A 16447-nucleotide genomic window follows, 5' to 3' on the forward strand; every position below is an offset into this window, starting at 1 on the left:
TCACCTAAAATTTTGAAAAATTTGTTTCAATTTGACCTGAACCAGTTTTTTTCCTTGTTTCTCAGAACTACAAGCTAACTGGAAAATCAGCCATTCACACAGCTCTAATTGCAAATAAATGTTAAAATGGAATATCTCAAAGCTCTTGTTCTCTGTGTCCAGGTTGTAGAGAAAGGGGACTTTGGGAATGTCCATCGAACAAGCTGTGTATCCAGCATGCCATGATCTGTGACGGCTTTCCGGATTGTCCTGACAAGGTGGATGAAAAGAACTGCTGTAAGTGCTTAACCAGGGTGACGGTCAAGACTGAATCTAGAATTTTGGGGGCACTGGACAAACTGTAGAAGCAGTCCCCTAAAGGCATAATGGACCCACCCCTCCCCTTAGCTCCCTATCATTCGCCTTGTTGCTCCAAGTTCTCCCTCTCCATCCTATAACCTCTCTCCTTGGTTCCACTTCTCACTGCTGTGGCTCCATATCTCCACCTCGTCCTGTCTCTCCTTGCCTAGTCTCTTTCTGTTTGTGTCCACTTGGCTGCTATTTTTTATTTGTAGCTCCTTGGCTCCTGTCTCTTCCTCTAGGCTCCTTGACTCCCTTTCGTATAACCTATGGCTGCTTGGATCTTCTTTACTCCCACTTGTCTTACCAAATCCCGGGACTTTTTGGCTTTTGTTCCTCCCCCTGCTCCCTTTGCTCCTTTCTTCCCATGTTTCCATTGTCTCTTCCTTCTCACCGTATCCAAGGTGGCAATGAGTGCCAGCGGAATACAAGTTTCAGAGTAACAGCCGTGTTAGTCTGTATTCGCAAAAAGAAAAGGAGTACTTGTGGCACCTTAGAGACTAACCAATTTATTTGAGCATAAGCTTTCGTGAGCTACATCTCACTTCATTGGATGCATACTGCAGAAGTGAAGAAACAGACCGACAGAGCCAGAAGAGGAATACAAGTGTATCCCATGCAGTGCCAACAAGAGTGTAGGGATACCCCAACGATCCCCACTGAGGCCTGGGTTATGGTTCTATACCTGCAACCACTAAGAAGTTCCTCCTTCCTTCGGCTGATAGCTAGAAACAGACGCGAGTTCCTTTTCACAGTACACAGTTTATCAGTGGGATGGGAAGAGGAGGAGGAGGAGGAGCTACTGAGTGGCAGCTGCTGTACGAGCTTCCATCTTGTTGCTTATATTTTCAGTGTGTATGTGAAGTCAGAAGTGGAGGTTGGGAAATGCTTTTGGCTGCAATTTAATGTATAGACGATTCTCTGTTTCATCTGCTTTTAATCAAACCGAGTTCTGTGGTCTCATCTTCTGCCATCTGATCTGCCAAAGAGAGGAATGGTATCTGTTAGAGCTGATTGAAAATCTGAATGTCTGTCCCCCAGGAAATTCAGATATTTCAGCATTTGTTTTCATCCTGATTGTGGAAAACACATTTTCAGTTGAAAAAACATGTTGATGTATAATTCCTGACCAGCTCTGATGCTTGTTGGAAGGGGCAGATGCTTAGAGAGGCAGTGTCTGCACCATCTGTGTAGGGTAAATGCAGTATTTGCAGTATCTGTGTAGGGTAAATGCAGTTTTGCCATACAGAATGCAGCTGCTCTTGTCTAGAAGAGCACATAGAATCAGTGCTCAAATCTCTTTTTGGCTTCCTGCATGCTTTCAGGTGCAAGTATTGTCTGATTTATTGATGGTGGATTAATTATATTGATTACTTAAGAATTCCCAATTAACAACTTAACACACTGATGTTTGATAGGCTCTTGTCCAAAGATCAGATCCAGTATTATGAGGATTATTGTTCATTTGGGAACCCTGACACGCACGGTTGGAAAAGATCTTTTGCTCTTTTAAGATTTGTATTACTAAAGTTAGTTAACACACAAATGTTCCAGTGCAGATGACATTATTGCATTATTCGTACTAATTTGACATCCAGTATCATCTCATACACATACTCACAACTATTCTTCTGGAGACCTAGAATTACTGAGACAGGACCCCTGTGGACCACCAGCTGTCTTCTCTCTGACTTGCATAATGATTAAGGCTACGTTTTAGTCACTGATATTTTTAGTAAAAGTCATGGACAGGTCACGGGCCATAAAGAAAAATTCATGGGCCCGGGACCTGTCCGGGACTTTTACTAAAAATGCCCGCCCTGACTAAACCTTGGGTGGGGGGCTGTGGGTGCTCTGTGGGGGGAGTCCGGGGGTGCCATAGGTGCAGCTGCTGCAGAAATCACAGAGGTCATGAAAAGTCATGGAATCCGAGACTTTCGTGGCCTCCGTGACAGACTCGCAGCCTTAATAATGATTGCTGGATTGAGGTTTTGTCAGCCTACTTCATGGTCAGACCTATTGTAAGTTTGATGACTGTCATGAATATTCCTAAGAGTGTTCAGCGTCCTTTGCCCATAACTAACTGTTTTACCTTAATAATGTTGGGGTTTCCTTGTTCTAATTTATGGACTAGTATATTAATTATATCAAACTCATTAGTGTATATGTCAATTGGTTACTATAACAATTCTGTGATTAAGCATCTGCTGATGTGCCTGTCACAAAATACTCCATACTGGCATCAACTGACTTTTTGCAGTTTCTCATCAACATTCTGCAAAATTTCAGCAAAATTATTTATTGCAAAATTATGTTTTATGCCATTTTATGACCTAGCGTCACTGCTAACGTATGGTAAGCTAAACAATTTACTTTTGCCAAAGTCCATATCCTTATGTTAACTGCTTAAGTTACTATTTTACAGGTTTAGGCCTGTAGTCTTCTTGCATTTCTCTCTTATATCTTGTTTTAATGCATATAAGCTAGTTTTGAACTCAGCGTAACCCATAAGCCAATGCACAGATTACACAAGTCAAGATGTCTCTAAAGCTCTGAATGTTTTGAGATGTGAATAACTGAGAGCAACTTACATTTACACAATAAACTGCAGCTTTTCAGATCAGCTGGGATACTGTACTTATGCTACTTATATGGTTTCCATAACTGTAGAATGATGTCTCACAATCTTTAATGTACTTTTCCTCAAAATGCCCCTGTGAGATACGGAGGTACTATTATCCTCATTTTACAGACAGGAACTGAGGAACAGAGAGACTAAGTGACTTGCCAAAGGTCACATAAGAAGTCTGTGACCTCAAGAAACTGAATCTGGGTCTCCTGAGTCCCAGGCTAGCACACTAACCATTGCACCATCCTTCCTCTCTACTCTTGCTGTCAGTCCTGGGGATGAATTATTCAGGAATGGCAGTAGAGCTTCTCAGCTGAGGGCTCTCTACCTCTGGAATTTGCTCCCCCTTCTCAGCTGGGGGTCCTCTACCTCTGGAATTTTCTCCCCCTTCTCAGCTGAGGGCTCTCTACCTCTGGAATTCGTTCCCCTTGGAGGCCTTCCAGAGCCAGAGTTAGGGAGCTTCAGGGCATGATGTGAGGCGTGGTTGTTTGGTTTAGCTTTTTCTTGATTTTGTACATGCATGTGCGTGCGTGTGTGTGTTCTTGTTTTTCTGGGGTTACATCCTTTGTTCCTGCCCTGAAGACACATGGCTGTTAATGTCACAGTATGTCACAGCAGACAGTATCAGTTTACATTGTTTTATGGTTTTCATTGTGGATTGTTTGATGTATGATAAGATGGGTCTTTTAGTGTTGTAAATAAATGCCTGACCTGTACAGTAATACACTCTATAAACTAATAAGACATATAAAAAAATTAATGAGAGCTAAGGGCCAGAGTCACTAAAGCTACTGCATGATGGTGCTAATTGTACTTCTTTGTGTCAGCCTGCACTGGTGCCCCAGTGGGAAAGCCTGATAAAGTGGGGCTGGTAATGTTGCATGACTGCCCTTCCTGGGGATTTTGCGATGGCATCGGGTAGCTGTAAAATCCTATGGGGACTGTACATGAGCACAAACTGACATCAAAATGATCTTGTGGATACTGGACTGGGATGCAGGAGTATTGAGTTCAGGTCCTGGCTCTGCCGCAAGCTATCTATGTGACCTTGAGCAAGCCACTCCATGCTTCAGTTTCCCACCTCTGAAATGACGATGACAGTACTTCTGAATTTTAGGTATCTTAGGCCTTGTCTTCACTATGAAATTAGGTTGAATTTATAGCAGTCGGTTTTGTAGAAAGCGTTTTTATACAGTCGATTGTGTGTGTCCCCACACAAATGCTCTAGGTGCATGTAGTCGGCGGAGTGTGTCCACAGTACTGAGGCAACCGTCGACTTCCGGAGCGTTGCACTGTGGGTAGCTACTCCACAGTTCCCGCAGCACCGCAACCCATTTGAATTCTGGGTAGAAATCCCAGTGCCTGATGGGGCTAAAACATTGTCGCGGGTGGTTCTGGGTACATATCGTCAGGCCCCCCTTCTCTCCCTCCCTCCGTGAAAGCAAGGGCAGACAATCGTTTTGCGCCTTTTTTCTTGAGTTACCTGTGCAGACGCCATACCACGGCAAGCATGGAGTCTGCTCAGCTAACTGTCACTGTATGTCTCCTGGGTGCTGGCAGACGCGGTATTACATTGCTACACAGCAGCAGTTAATTGCCTTTTGGCAGCAGACAGTGCAGTATGACTGGTAACTGTCATCAACGTAGTCCTGGGTGCTCTTTTAATCGGGTGCCTGGGCAAACATGGGAATGACTCCAGCCAGGTCATTTCCCTTTTAAGTTTCGTCTCATGGCGATTCAGTCCTACCGGCAGTGCACTGTCTTTTAATCTGCAGCCAGCAGAAGACAATGGCTAGCAGTCATACTGCACCGTCTTCTGCCGAGCACCCAGGTGATGACGATGGCTAGCGGTCGTACTGCACAGTCTGCTGCCAGCAAGATGTATAAAGGTAGATGAAGTGGATCAAAACAAGAAATAGACCAGATTTATTTTGTATTCATTTTCTTCTCCCTCCCTCCGTGAAATCAACGGCCTGCTAAACCCCGTTTTGAGTTCTATCCTTGAGGGGACCATTCTGTTTCTTGCAAAGCCACCCCCTTTGTTGATTTTAATTCCCTGAAAGCCAACCCTGTATGCCATGTTGTCCGTCGCCCCTCCCTCCTCCAGAACAACGGCAAACAATCGTTTCACACCCTTTTCCCTGGATTGCCCGAGCAGGAGCAGACACCATAGCACAGCAAGCATGGAGCCCGTTCAGCTCACCGCAGCAGTTATGACCATTGTAAACACCTCGTGCATTATCATGCAGTGTATGCAGAACCAGCACCTGAAAAACCAGACGAGGAGGCGACGGCAGCGCAGTGATGAGGACATGAACACACTTTTCTCTAAAACCGCGTTCCCCCACAATTTGGAGATCATGGTGTTAATGGGGCAGGCTCATGCCGTGGAATGCCGATTCTGGGCCTGGGAAACAAGCACAGAGTGTTGCAGGTCTGGGATGATTCCCAGTGGCTCCAAAACTTTCGCATGAGTAAGGGCACTTTCATGGAACTTTGTGACTTGCTTTCCCCTGCCCTGAAGCACAAGAATACCAAGATGAGAGCAGCCGTCACAGTTCACAAGCGAGTGGCAATAGCCAGGTGGAAGCTTGCAATGCCAGACAGCTACCGGTCAGTCGGGAATCAATTTGGAGTGGGCAGATCTACTGTGGGGGTTGCTGTGATGCAAGAAGCCAACGCAATCACTGAGCTGCTGCTATCAAGGGTAGTGACTCTGGGAAATGTGCAGGTCATAGTGGATGGCTTTGCTGCAATGGGATTCCCTAACTGTGGTCACTGAATACGTGCAGCCAGACACCAGAGCAGTTAGAAGAGCACAGCAGGAAGCGGTGCGCATCAGAGAAGCTTTGAAAACCAGTTTCATGACTGGCCAGGGTACTGTGTGACACTTCTGTTTGTTTCTCCTTGATGAAAACCCGCCCCCTTGGTTGACTCTAATTCCCTGTAAGCCACCCGCCCTCCCGCCTTTGATCACATCTTGCTTGCAAAGGAAATACAGTCACTATCATTTAAAAAACATGTATTCTTTATTAATTGATTATAAAAATAGGGAAAGGTAGCCCAGGTGGGGTGTGGGAGGAGGGTAGGAGGGAAGGAAAAGGCCACTTTAAAACTTGTTGAATGCCAGCCTTCTGTTGCTTGGGCTGTCCACTGGGGAGGAGAGGTTGGGTGCCTGGAGCCTCCCACCCCGCGTTCTTGGGTGTCTGGGTGAGGAGGCTATGGAACTTGGGGAGGAGGAAGGGCGGTTAAGCAGCAACTGCAGCGGCAGTCTGTGATCCTGCTGCCATTCATGAACCTCCACCAGATGCTGGAGCATGTCTGTTTGATCCCGCAGTATCCCCAGCGTTTCCTCATGCCTCCTCTGATCTTCCTGCTGCCACCTCTCCTCACGTTCATCAGCCACTGTCCTGTACTCTGCTATTGTGTCCCTCCACACAGCTCTGTCAGTGCCGGACAACTGCATGAGCTCAGAGAACATCTCATCGCGTGTGCGTTTTTTTTCACTGCCTTATCTGAGATAGCTTCTGGGATGGAGGAGGGAGGCTTGAAACATTTGCAGCTGCTGGAGGAAAAAAAGGGAGTGAAGTATTTAAAAAGATACATTTTACAGAACAATGGCTATACTCTTTCACAGTGAACAACACTATTCACATTACATAGCACATGTGATTTTGGTACAAGGTCACATTTTGCATCTTATATTGAGTGCCTGCGGCTTTGGTGTTAGAGATCACACACGCAGGGCCGGGCAACAGAATTCGGCTTGCAGGCGGCCATGGTAAGCCATAGTCTTTTGGCTTCTGCAACCTTCATAACAGCAGCCCCCTCCTTTCCCATACCAAGCAAAGCCCGTTGAGTTGGCCATTTACTGCTGCAGTTTTCCTGTTAATGTGCAGCAGCAGAAACCAAACTAACCCCCTCCCCCCATCCAATTCTCTGGGATGATTGCTTTTCCCCTCCCACCAGTGCCTGGCTGGTATCAGGGAAGTTCCCTGCTAGCCAAACGCTCAGCTCAGCATCAATGTCTCCCCACTCCCACCGTGTGGCTAACTGCAGGGAGGATTTATTTTCAGCCATAGGCAAACAGCCCAGTAGGAACGGCCACTTCTGAAAGTTCCCTTAATCAAATTCCCCTATTTCAACCTGGTTACCATGAATGATATCACTCTCCTGAGGATAAAGAGAGATAAAGAACAGATGTTGCTTGAATGCCAGCAAACACTGGGACCATACGCTGCCAGGCTTTGTCATGCAGTGATACCAGATTACTTGCTACTTAGCATGGCGTGGTAAAGTGTCCTACTATGGAGGACGGAATAAGTCTGCTCTCCCCAGAAACCTTCTGCAAAGGCTTTTAGAGTACCTCTAGGAGTACCTTCATGGAGATGTCCCTGGAAGATTTCCGCTCCATCCCCAGACATGTTAACAGACTTTTCCAATAGCAGTACTGGCCACAAATGCATCCCAAGTCCTCAGGGCTACTTAATCATTAAAAAATACTTGCTTTTATAACATATATTATATTAAAAAAGGTACACTCACCAGAGGTCCTTTCTCCGGCTTCGTTGGGTTGGGAGGGTATTTCAGTCAGGATGATAAAAAGATCCTGGCTGTCGGGGAAAACGGTGTGCTGTGTGCTCTCCCCAAGCTCGTCCTCCTCCTCATCTTCCCCATCTTCAAAATCCTCAGCCATGGTGGAGAGTATCCCATCCTCAGAGTCCACGGACAGGGGTGGGGTAGTGGTGGCGGCCCCCCCTAGAATTGCATGCAGCTCAGTGTAGAAACGGCATGTCTGGGGTTCTGTCACGGAGCGTCCGTTTGATTCTTTGGTTTTCTGGTACGCTTGTCTGAGCTCCTTAAGTTTCACGCGGCACTGTGTTGCGTCCCTGATGTAGCATCTGTCCCTCATGGCCTCTGAGATTTTTTGGCATTTTGTCTTTTGGAACGTAGTTCTGATAGCACAGATTCCTCTCCCCATACAGCGATCAGATCCAGTACCTCCCGTTCGGTCCATGCTGGAGCTCTTTTTCGATTCTGGGACTGCATGGTCACCTGTGCTGATGAGCTCACCTGGCCAAACAGGAAATGAGATTCAAAAGTTCCCGGCGCTTTTCCTGTACACCTGGCCAGTGCATCCTAGTTCAGAGTGCTGTCCAGAGCGGTCACAATGATTGCGCTGTGGGAGGCCAATACCTTCGAATTGTGCCCACACTAACACTAATTCGAAACGGCGATGTCAATTTCAGCGCTAATCCCCTCGTTGGGGAAGAGTACAGAAATCGGTTTTAAGAGCCCTTTATGTTGAAAAAATGGCTTTGTTGTGTGGATGGGTGCAGGGTTAATTCGGATTTAATGCTGCTAAATCCGACATAAACTCGTAGTGTAGACCAGGCCTTAGGGTAAAGGATGAATGTCTAATCAACACAGAATAACTGTCTGGATTAGGATTAGTGCAGTCCAGCAAAAAGTGAGAAACAAAAGTTTCCATCTAAAGTTTGTGAGGGACTCCAATGCTATAGTGGTAGGATCATAGTTGAAACTTGGTAGGTAGGATGCACTGAAACATGTACCCTGGCCATGCTATTTCCAGACACTACTTCCCACCTTTGAGGTTTGCTGGCCTACCACGGATCCCCTCCAGCTAAGTCCTCCTCCCCACCCCGAACAGATTTTCTGCCTGCTGACTCTATCCCCCTGCTCCATAAACCTGCTCTGAACTTGTCCCTATGCCTTTACCCAATCATATCCTAGTGTGCATTTTTATGATAGCCGTTTTTAAGATCATCATCTTAATATTTGTGTTTGTCTTGGCAGCATTTTGCAAGGCAGATGAGCTTGAATGTGCCAGTCATGATTGTGTGCCACGTGAAGTGTGGTGCGATGGGCAGCTAGACTGCATGGACAACTCAGACGAATGGAACTGTGGTAAGTCTCATCTGTGCTACTGGATGGAAGTAATGTTGTGGATGGTAAATGTCATGAAATAGTTGAGTTTTTTTAACATTTTTCCAAAGTGGGGCTGGAAGAACTTGGACTAGGAGCCTGTTCCAGGAAAGCATGAAAGTCAGTACAAACTGTACAGTGGGCAAGGGAGAAAGAGAGAGGGTTAGATGACAAATGTGTGGATACTGCAAGGTGCAGGAGGAGATAAGATGAGAGAAGTGATGTTGACTGAATGGAAATGTGGAGAGCTTCTGAAGTGAGGAGTAGAGTCTTGAGACTGCTGTAAAAGAAGGCAGAGAGGCAATGAAGAAACTGAAGTATACAAATGACTTGGGCAGAATGACTAGGGCTTTGATCCTGTACTCATTGAACTTCATGTCAGAATTCCCATTGACTTCAATGGTGCTGAGAAGAAAATAAGCCTGGCAGCTCCATTTTGAATGTACTGGAGTGAGAAAGGGGACAGTCAGCAGAGAAATCTGGCTATTACCCACCTGCAGTACCAGCATCCATAAAAAGGCCTCATGCTTTTATGTGTTATTAAAATAAGAATTCTCAAAGCATGGCTGTTTGAGTAAGAATTATGTGAGTCCCACATAAGCAATAGCAATATCTGAAGGAAGCAGGATGTGTGTGTGTGTTGTGGTGTCCTGGCCCATATACCCGAACTCCACCAGACAGCAATTGGCTGCACTGTATATGTGATGCTATCTGAAGCTAATCTATTTCTCTGTGTGAAGGTAATACGGTACCACGAAGAAATCGGATGTTTTATGACATTTTTAGTGTAAAACAGAAAGATATCCTGTTGTTTAGAGAAACAAATATTCTTTATTCATACTGCTGAGAAAATACATTGTGCACACATCCATCAAAATTACTTAGGCAGTGGAGACAAAAAGTCCTATAAACATGAGTTAGAAGTATCGAGAAGGAGGAATCAAAGATTAATATATAATTTTCTTATAGAGAGGTAAAGGCAGTGTAGTATGAATGAAAAATGCTTAATGACTAAGTGAGTTCGGATGAATGAAATTCAAGAATAAGTGAGAAGTACAAAGTCTAAATAAAAACAATATGTATTTGGGGAAAAATGCACACAAAAAACCTTCTGTCAAGAGTTCCTGTCACAAACTGTAGTACTATAGGGCACCTAAGTTTACCTCAGTGCATTTTTGGCCATTTGGAAGCTTTCTTGTGCAGGATCAAAACAAAGGCAGACATTAAGCCAATAAGCAGGTTGGGGAAAGAGATGATGATAATGGCAGAGGATGGTCTTTTTTGTGGTCAATAGCTATTGATTGTTCTTCATTTCTATAAACACACCTGATATAGTCATAATAGGAGCAATATAAATTTATCAAGGGCCAGATTCTGATACTGTTCTTATATTGAGTAGCACCTTATTCCACAAGTGGTCTCATAGATTTCAGTTGGACTACTTGTGGAGTAAGGTACTACTCAACATGAGTTAGGCTGTCAGTCTGGCCCCATATAAACAAATGATGAATTGAAGTGGTTCGGTTTGATCTAAACTTCAGGATGTCTCTCTTGTTTGTTATCTTATGTACTGTCTTGTCTAGGACTACCTAGAGTCTGATGGGCACTGCTGCCTCCTTCTTGAATTAAATCTTCATAAAGTATAGAGGAGATAAAAATAACTGGATCTTGCATTACTCAAAGACACTTTTGAAAGTATTCTTATATTTACAATGTAACAAACAGCATACCAACTAGCTGAAGAAATACTTAAGTTACTTTTCTTTTTCTTTGCAGTGACCCTATCTAAAAACACAAGCTCTTTGGCATTCCTGACTATTCACAGGTCAGCTACTGACTACCATGTTTGTGCTGATGAGTGGCAAGAAAAGTTAAGCCAACTGGCCTGCAATCAAATGGGTTTAGGGTAAGGTCAGTAGTTTGTAGCATTGATGAATTTCCCCGGCTGATGGGGGCAGCAGAGTTAGTTGAGTCTATTGTGACTATTGTTAGTGTGACCTGCGTGAGATTAAATTTAGTACAAAAAGGGTTAGTAAAGGAAAGGGGTAATGGAATTCTATGAACTCTTGAAAGCAAACTCTCATTAAAATTCTGACACTTTATAAACACTACACAACTGTAATTAAAGGAGGTAGTTAAAAAGATAACCTTTCAGCCAGGTATTGGAAAGTAAATTGAATTTATAATTATTTTTGAAACTAATTATAGCTTTGAAATTTGATACTGTATTTGTTCCTAGCGACTAAAAAACAAACAGTTTGCTTTATGAAACAGAAAGGAGAAACTGTGGTAATTTCAGATTGTTCAGTGGAGTTCTGTAATTAGAATGTATCCATGAGAATTTTAAAAAGGGTTTTATCCGACACTCACCTCCCCAGTCAGAGCCCCTGTCATTTTCATTAAAAAGAAGGATGGATCCTTAAGGCTGTGCATGGACTACTGTGCCCTAAATAAAATTACCATGCAAAAATTGCTACCCCTAATCCCAGTGCTCATAGACCAAGTAAGAATGGCCTGGTTAGTCACCAAGCTGGATGTGAGGAGCACCTGTAATCTAGTCAGGGTCTGTCCAGAGGACTAACAGAAAACTGCATTTTGACTATGATAGGTGTTAGGGCCCATAATGAGAGCTCTCTGACCTACTGGTGAGAGTCAGGAGTAGGGTCAGGTCATGGTCACACCAAAGGTCAAAGGGGGACTCAGAAGTCATGCCAAGGGTCACAGCTTGAATCAGCAATGGGGAACAAGGTGTGGTCACAGGAATAGGGACAAATATGGGGAAAAGGAACAAGGCAGGGAGGTGGGGACTTGGTCTCAGCAGTCTGGGCAGCAACCAGCCTAGCAACTAGTTGCTCAGAAAAGGGATGGGACAGGAATAGGAAGCTTTATGATCAGTAGTGTCCAATCAGCCATCTGCTGTTAGTCATCTGACCCCACTGAATCAGCAGGTGTAGCTTCTGGTGTGTGAGTGGGAGATATTAGCAGCAGTTCCCACATCAGTTCTTGCAACATGATGATATACAGAGTAAGGCTCCTGCTTGGCAGCTGCCCAGGCCTAGGATCAAGACTGGTGGTGCCTGATGCAACCCCATCTCCTAGGGTAATCCACGGGGTCAGACTTCTCTGCGTGATTCCTGTGGAAGGTCCATACTTTTGCAGGGGTGTGCACATGATGAGCTGGCTCCCAAGAGAATTCTTCAGGTCCATAACTATCCCAATCGATCAGATAGTACAGGGGCCCTCTATGCATTTGGGGGTCCAGGCTGTCGTGGACGAGATATGTCTCATGGTCTTGAACTTGAACCAGGGGTAGAGGTGGTTCCTGCTGGGGTTTCCCGTAGGTCTTCCCTTGGGGTTTTCCCACTTTTACCCAACCAGGGAACCTCTTTTATACTGTTTTTCCGACCATGCTTAACACCCTGTGCACACGCATTAGAGTTTCAACCCTCTTTTCCTTATCTGTACTTCCACACCCCATGAATATTTGGGTGCCCCATTTTTCATAGGTTATCTTAGTTCCTCTTATTCTCATTAGCATCTACACACAACATGTGTCCATGGTAACCTGCAATCAGAACAGGACATTCCATGATGTTACAATCAGGCGTCTTGTGGTCTTGGACAGTACGTTGCGGTTTATTTTTCCATAACATCACCTATTGGCTCATCTTTTACAGTAATCTTCTAACCTACCTGGCATATGGTTATTCCTAAGTTACCCACTCATGTCAAAAAGAACAGAAGTACTTGTGGCACCTTAGAGACTAACAAATCTATTAGAGCATAAGCTTTCGTGGGCTACAGTCCATTGTTGCTACTCTGAAACCACTCATGTCAAGCATTCTTAAGCCTACGACCTACTATGGCTAAACTAAAATCTTACAGGCCTCAGCCTGTAGGCTTTGCATTCTAGCCATGCTTTACTTATATATCTAATACACAGTCATCACTCCTACCTATTTGTCAATCTATTGTTCAAGCACCTGGTTGACCTTTTCTGATTGGCCATCCATATGAGGGTAATGTGTGGTGGATGCATGATCTGGACATCTTGGAGGGAAAACTCATCCTTCCAGAACCTGGATATGACTTGGAAGCCACAGTCTGTGGTAAGATGTTTTGGGAGGCCATGGAGGTGGAAGATATGTGTGACTAGAAGGCATGCAGTAGTTTCCACGTGTGCATGGTACAAAATTGGCTGTTTTGGTGAGTTGGTCCGTGATAGTTAGTATGGTGTTAGGCCTTCAGATTCGGGTAGTTCCACTATAAAAATCAAGGGTAATATGTGACCAGGGCCAGGAAAGGGTCCCAGGTTGGCATCAGAAGGCCAAAAGTCCTGCTCTAGAGGAGTTTTGTGCAAGCACAGATATTGCAGGACCTGATGTAGGACCAAATGTCACCTTGCATTTGTGGCCACCAGAACAAGTGGGCTACAACTCAGAGTCTTGGATTGCCCAAAGTCACCTGCCTAAGGGGTATCACGATGTATGCACAGTACTTCCAGTCTTGGAAAACCCTTGGGGATGGATAGGGAGCCATTGATATAGAGGAGGTTATTGACCCAGGGATAGTGGTGTTGGATTATTAGGGAGAGCTGCTCAAAGCATGGTAAGGAAGTCCGAGGCTACAGACCCACAAATTAAATCATGTGGTTTTAATGTGTAAGGTGGCGGTTCTTTGGGGTTAGTGGGTTCTGAATAGTATTCCCCTTTTCGTCAGAGGGCATCAGCCTAGCCATTCATGTTGCCTGGATTATACATGATTATGAAATCGAATCTTGAAAAGAATAGGGCCCAACACAACTGATGCTGATTCAGTGCTTCGGCAGATCATAGATATTCTAGATTCTTATGGTCAGTTAAAACTAGGATGGGATGTTTGGCCCCCACCCAGGCAGTGTTGCCAATTCTCACATGGAGCCTTCATGGCAAATAACCCCTTGTCTGCTATTTCATAATTGCATAGCTTTTTTTTGACTACCGCTCTACATTGGGTAGATGTTTTCAGAGAACTATCCACGAGTCCAAGATCTCTTTCTTGAGAGGTAACAGCTAATTTAGACCCAATCATCTTTTATATTTAGTTGGGATTACTTTTCCAATGTGCATTACTTTACAGTTATCAACATTGAATTTCATCTGCCATTTTGTTGTTCAGTCATCCAGTTTAGTGAGGTCCTTTTGTAACTCTTCGCAGTCAGCTAACAATAAATGTTGATGTCTCCTGATTCTTCAGAAAACTGAAGTCAGGTTCTTTTTTCCTACTCTTGAGGCAAAATTCTGTCAGTCATCTGAAGCTTCATTTTCTCAGCTTATTTTCATTACACAGTGACAGAGCCAATAATGGCATAAATCATCTTTGAAGGAGGTCTTTGAGAAAAATGAGGAACACAATACATTTACCAGAACCAGTTGTGGAAAGAAGGAATTTGAACGACTATAACATATTTAGTTCTTCTTTAGACCTTAAGCCAGGTTGGCAGTGAATACATCACTTATGTGAACATTTTCTGCATTGGCAGGGAGAGGGACTAGATGATGTAATGTTTTCAGGATTTCAAATTGCTTTGAAATCACACTTCAAGTCATATACCTCACCTGTTTGCCATTGACATCCTATATGGTTTATTAGATATAAAATGGCCTCTAACAAGAAAGCCTGTAATAGTAGACTGATAACATTTGACGTGTTGTCAGTAGGTTGCTTATTTCCAGACACAATTTAGTAGGATGGATTATATATTAAGTTAGAATATATATTATATAAAGCAAGAAAATATCAATGACAAATGATTTTCCCTTGCAATAGTCACATTCTGTTCTAAGGGTAATAACATCTTGAGCAAAACTTTTTTTGTGTGCATGGACATTCATAATAATCCAGATCATAAAGTGATTTTAAAAAGGGAATATTTTGTGATTTACATTCCCCACCACCATGAATAAATTTAAAGATCTAAACAAATAAATGCCACCTGTATGATGCCATTATACAGAAGGCATTTGTTATATAGATATATGTTTGTTTAATAATAGTTTATGTGAGTCTATGTTACCTTATGCCTGAAATTACAAGGAAAGGTAGTACATGGTACTTTTCTTCTCTGTACAGTTGTTCAAGATAGAAAACATAGTTTTATTTAGTAGTGAATTCCCAGATGATAAGTCCCAGTGCTCTGTAGTCTTTAGAACATAGAAGGAATGGCTTTCTAACTCAGGGGTGAGCAAACTATGGCCTGGGGGCCGCATGCAGCCCTTCAGATGTTTTAATCTGGCCCTTGAGCTTCTGCTGGGGAGCAGGGTCCGGGGCTTGCCCCGCTCCAACGCTCCAGTGCATGCCATGCCGCTCTGTGGCTCTGCGTGGCTCCCAGAAGCAGCAGCATGTTCCCACTCCAGCTCCTATGCAGAGGGGCAGCCAGGGGGCTCCACACATTGCCCCCGCAGCTCCCATTGGCTGGCAACCATAGCCAATGGGAACTGCAGGGGCAGCGCCCTGCAGACGGGGCAGCGCCCTGCAGACAGGGCAGCACACAGAGCCGCCTGGTCGGGCCTCCGTGTAGGAGCCAGGAGTGGGACGTGCCGCTGCTTCCAGGAGCTGCTTGAGGTAAGCACTGCCCGGAGCCTGCACCTCCGACCCCCTCCCGTGCCTCAACCCCCTGCCCCAGTCCTGATCCCTGTCCCACCCTCCGAACCCCTCAGTCCCAGCCCAGAGCACCCTCTTGCACTCCAAAGCCCGCACCCCCAGCCGGAACCTGCACCCCAACCCCCTGCCAGAGCCCTCTCCCGCACCCTGAACTCCTCATTTCTGGCCCCACTCCAGAGCCCACACCCACAGCTGGATCCCTCACCCCCTTCTGCACCCCAACCCCCAATTTCATGAGCATTCATGGTCACCATACAATTTCCATACCCAGATGTGGCCCTTGGACCAAAAAGTTTGCCAACCCCTGTTTTAACTGCTTTTGGATCTTTGTTTGTTTGTTTATTTTAAGAATTGAGAATTTATTAACCGCAAACAAATGAATAGAATTTAAGGACAATGAAATGTGGTTCTGTTAAATGAATTTAGCAATTGGTTCCAAATACACATGAATAACGTTTCTAAATGACAGATTCTAAAACATCAGTCAGTTTGAAAATGTACATATTATAAACTTGACCTCTGGTAGCTGGAGCAACATAAAAAATAACCCAGTTTCTGCCTATTGTACTAAACACAGGCTATTTGCCTGGCTGACAGTCAATACTAATTCCATACAGATTGTATTTTTTCTACAGTTTGTTACAGTGCAACATAATGATGTGATATGATCCCTGGCTCTGAAAAGGGCAGAGCACCCTGTTATAGTAGTTCTGTATCTTGAATTTAGTAAATTCTGTTGAAGTGCAAATCCAGATAGCCTCCAGATTACTCTTTCTTAGCTGTATTGTCTCTGTATTTCTAACAAGAGTAAAGAGCCATTAAAAACTTATTTTTGTTTGTAAAGTATGCAGATATGAGACTGAATTCAAACAAGAAGCAATTTTAAGTAAT

General features: G+C 44.3%; 1 protein-coding gene across 1 annotated transcript in view; it reads left to right on the forward strand.

Annotated features, from left to right (window-relative positions):
* The window catches only part of CORIN (corin, serine peptidase), a 321969-nt gene that overhangs the window by 270094 nt on the left and 35428 nt on the right, over window positions 1-16447 (forward strand). Inside the window, exons 14-16 of the mRNA XM_073342123.2 lie at window positions 163-276; window positions 8786-8896; window positions 10691-10820. Coding sequence (XP_073198224.2) covers window positions 163-276; window positions 8786-8896; window positions 10691-10820 — 355 coding nt within the window. The remainder of the gene's footprint in view (window positions 1-162; window positions 277-8785; window positions 8897-10690; window positions 10821-16447) is intronic.

Source organism: Lepidochelys kempii, chromosome 4 (assembly GCF_965140285.1).
Source record: "Lepidochelys kempii isolate rLepKem1 chromosome 4, rLepKem1.hap1, whole genome shotgun sequence".
In the NCBI taxonomy this organism is placed as follows: Eukaryota; Metazoa; Chordata; order Testudines; family Cheloniidae; genus Lepidochelys; species Lepidochelys kempii.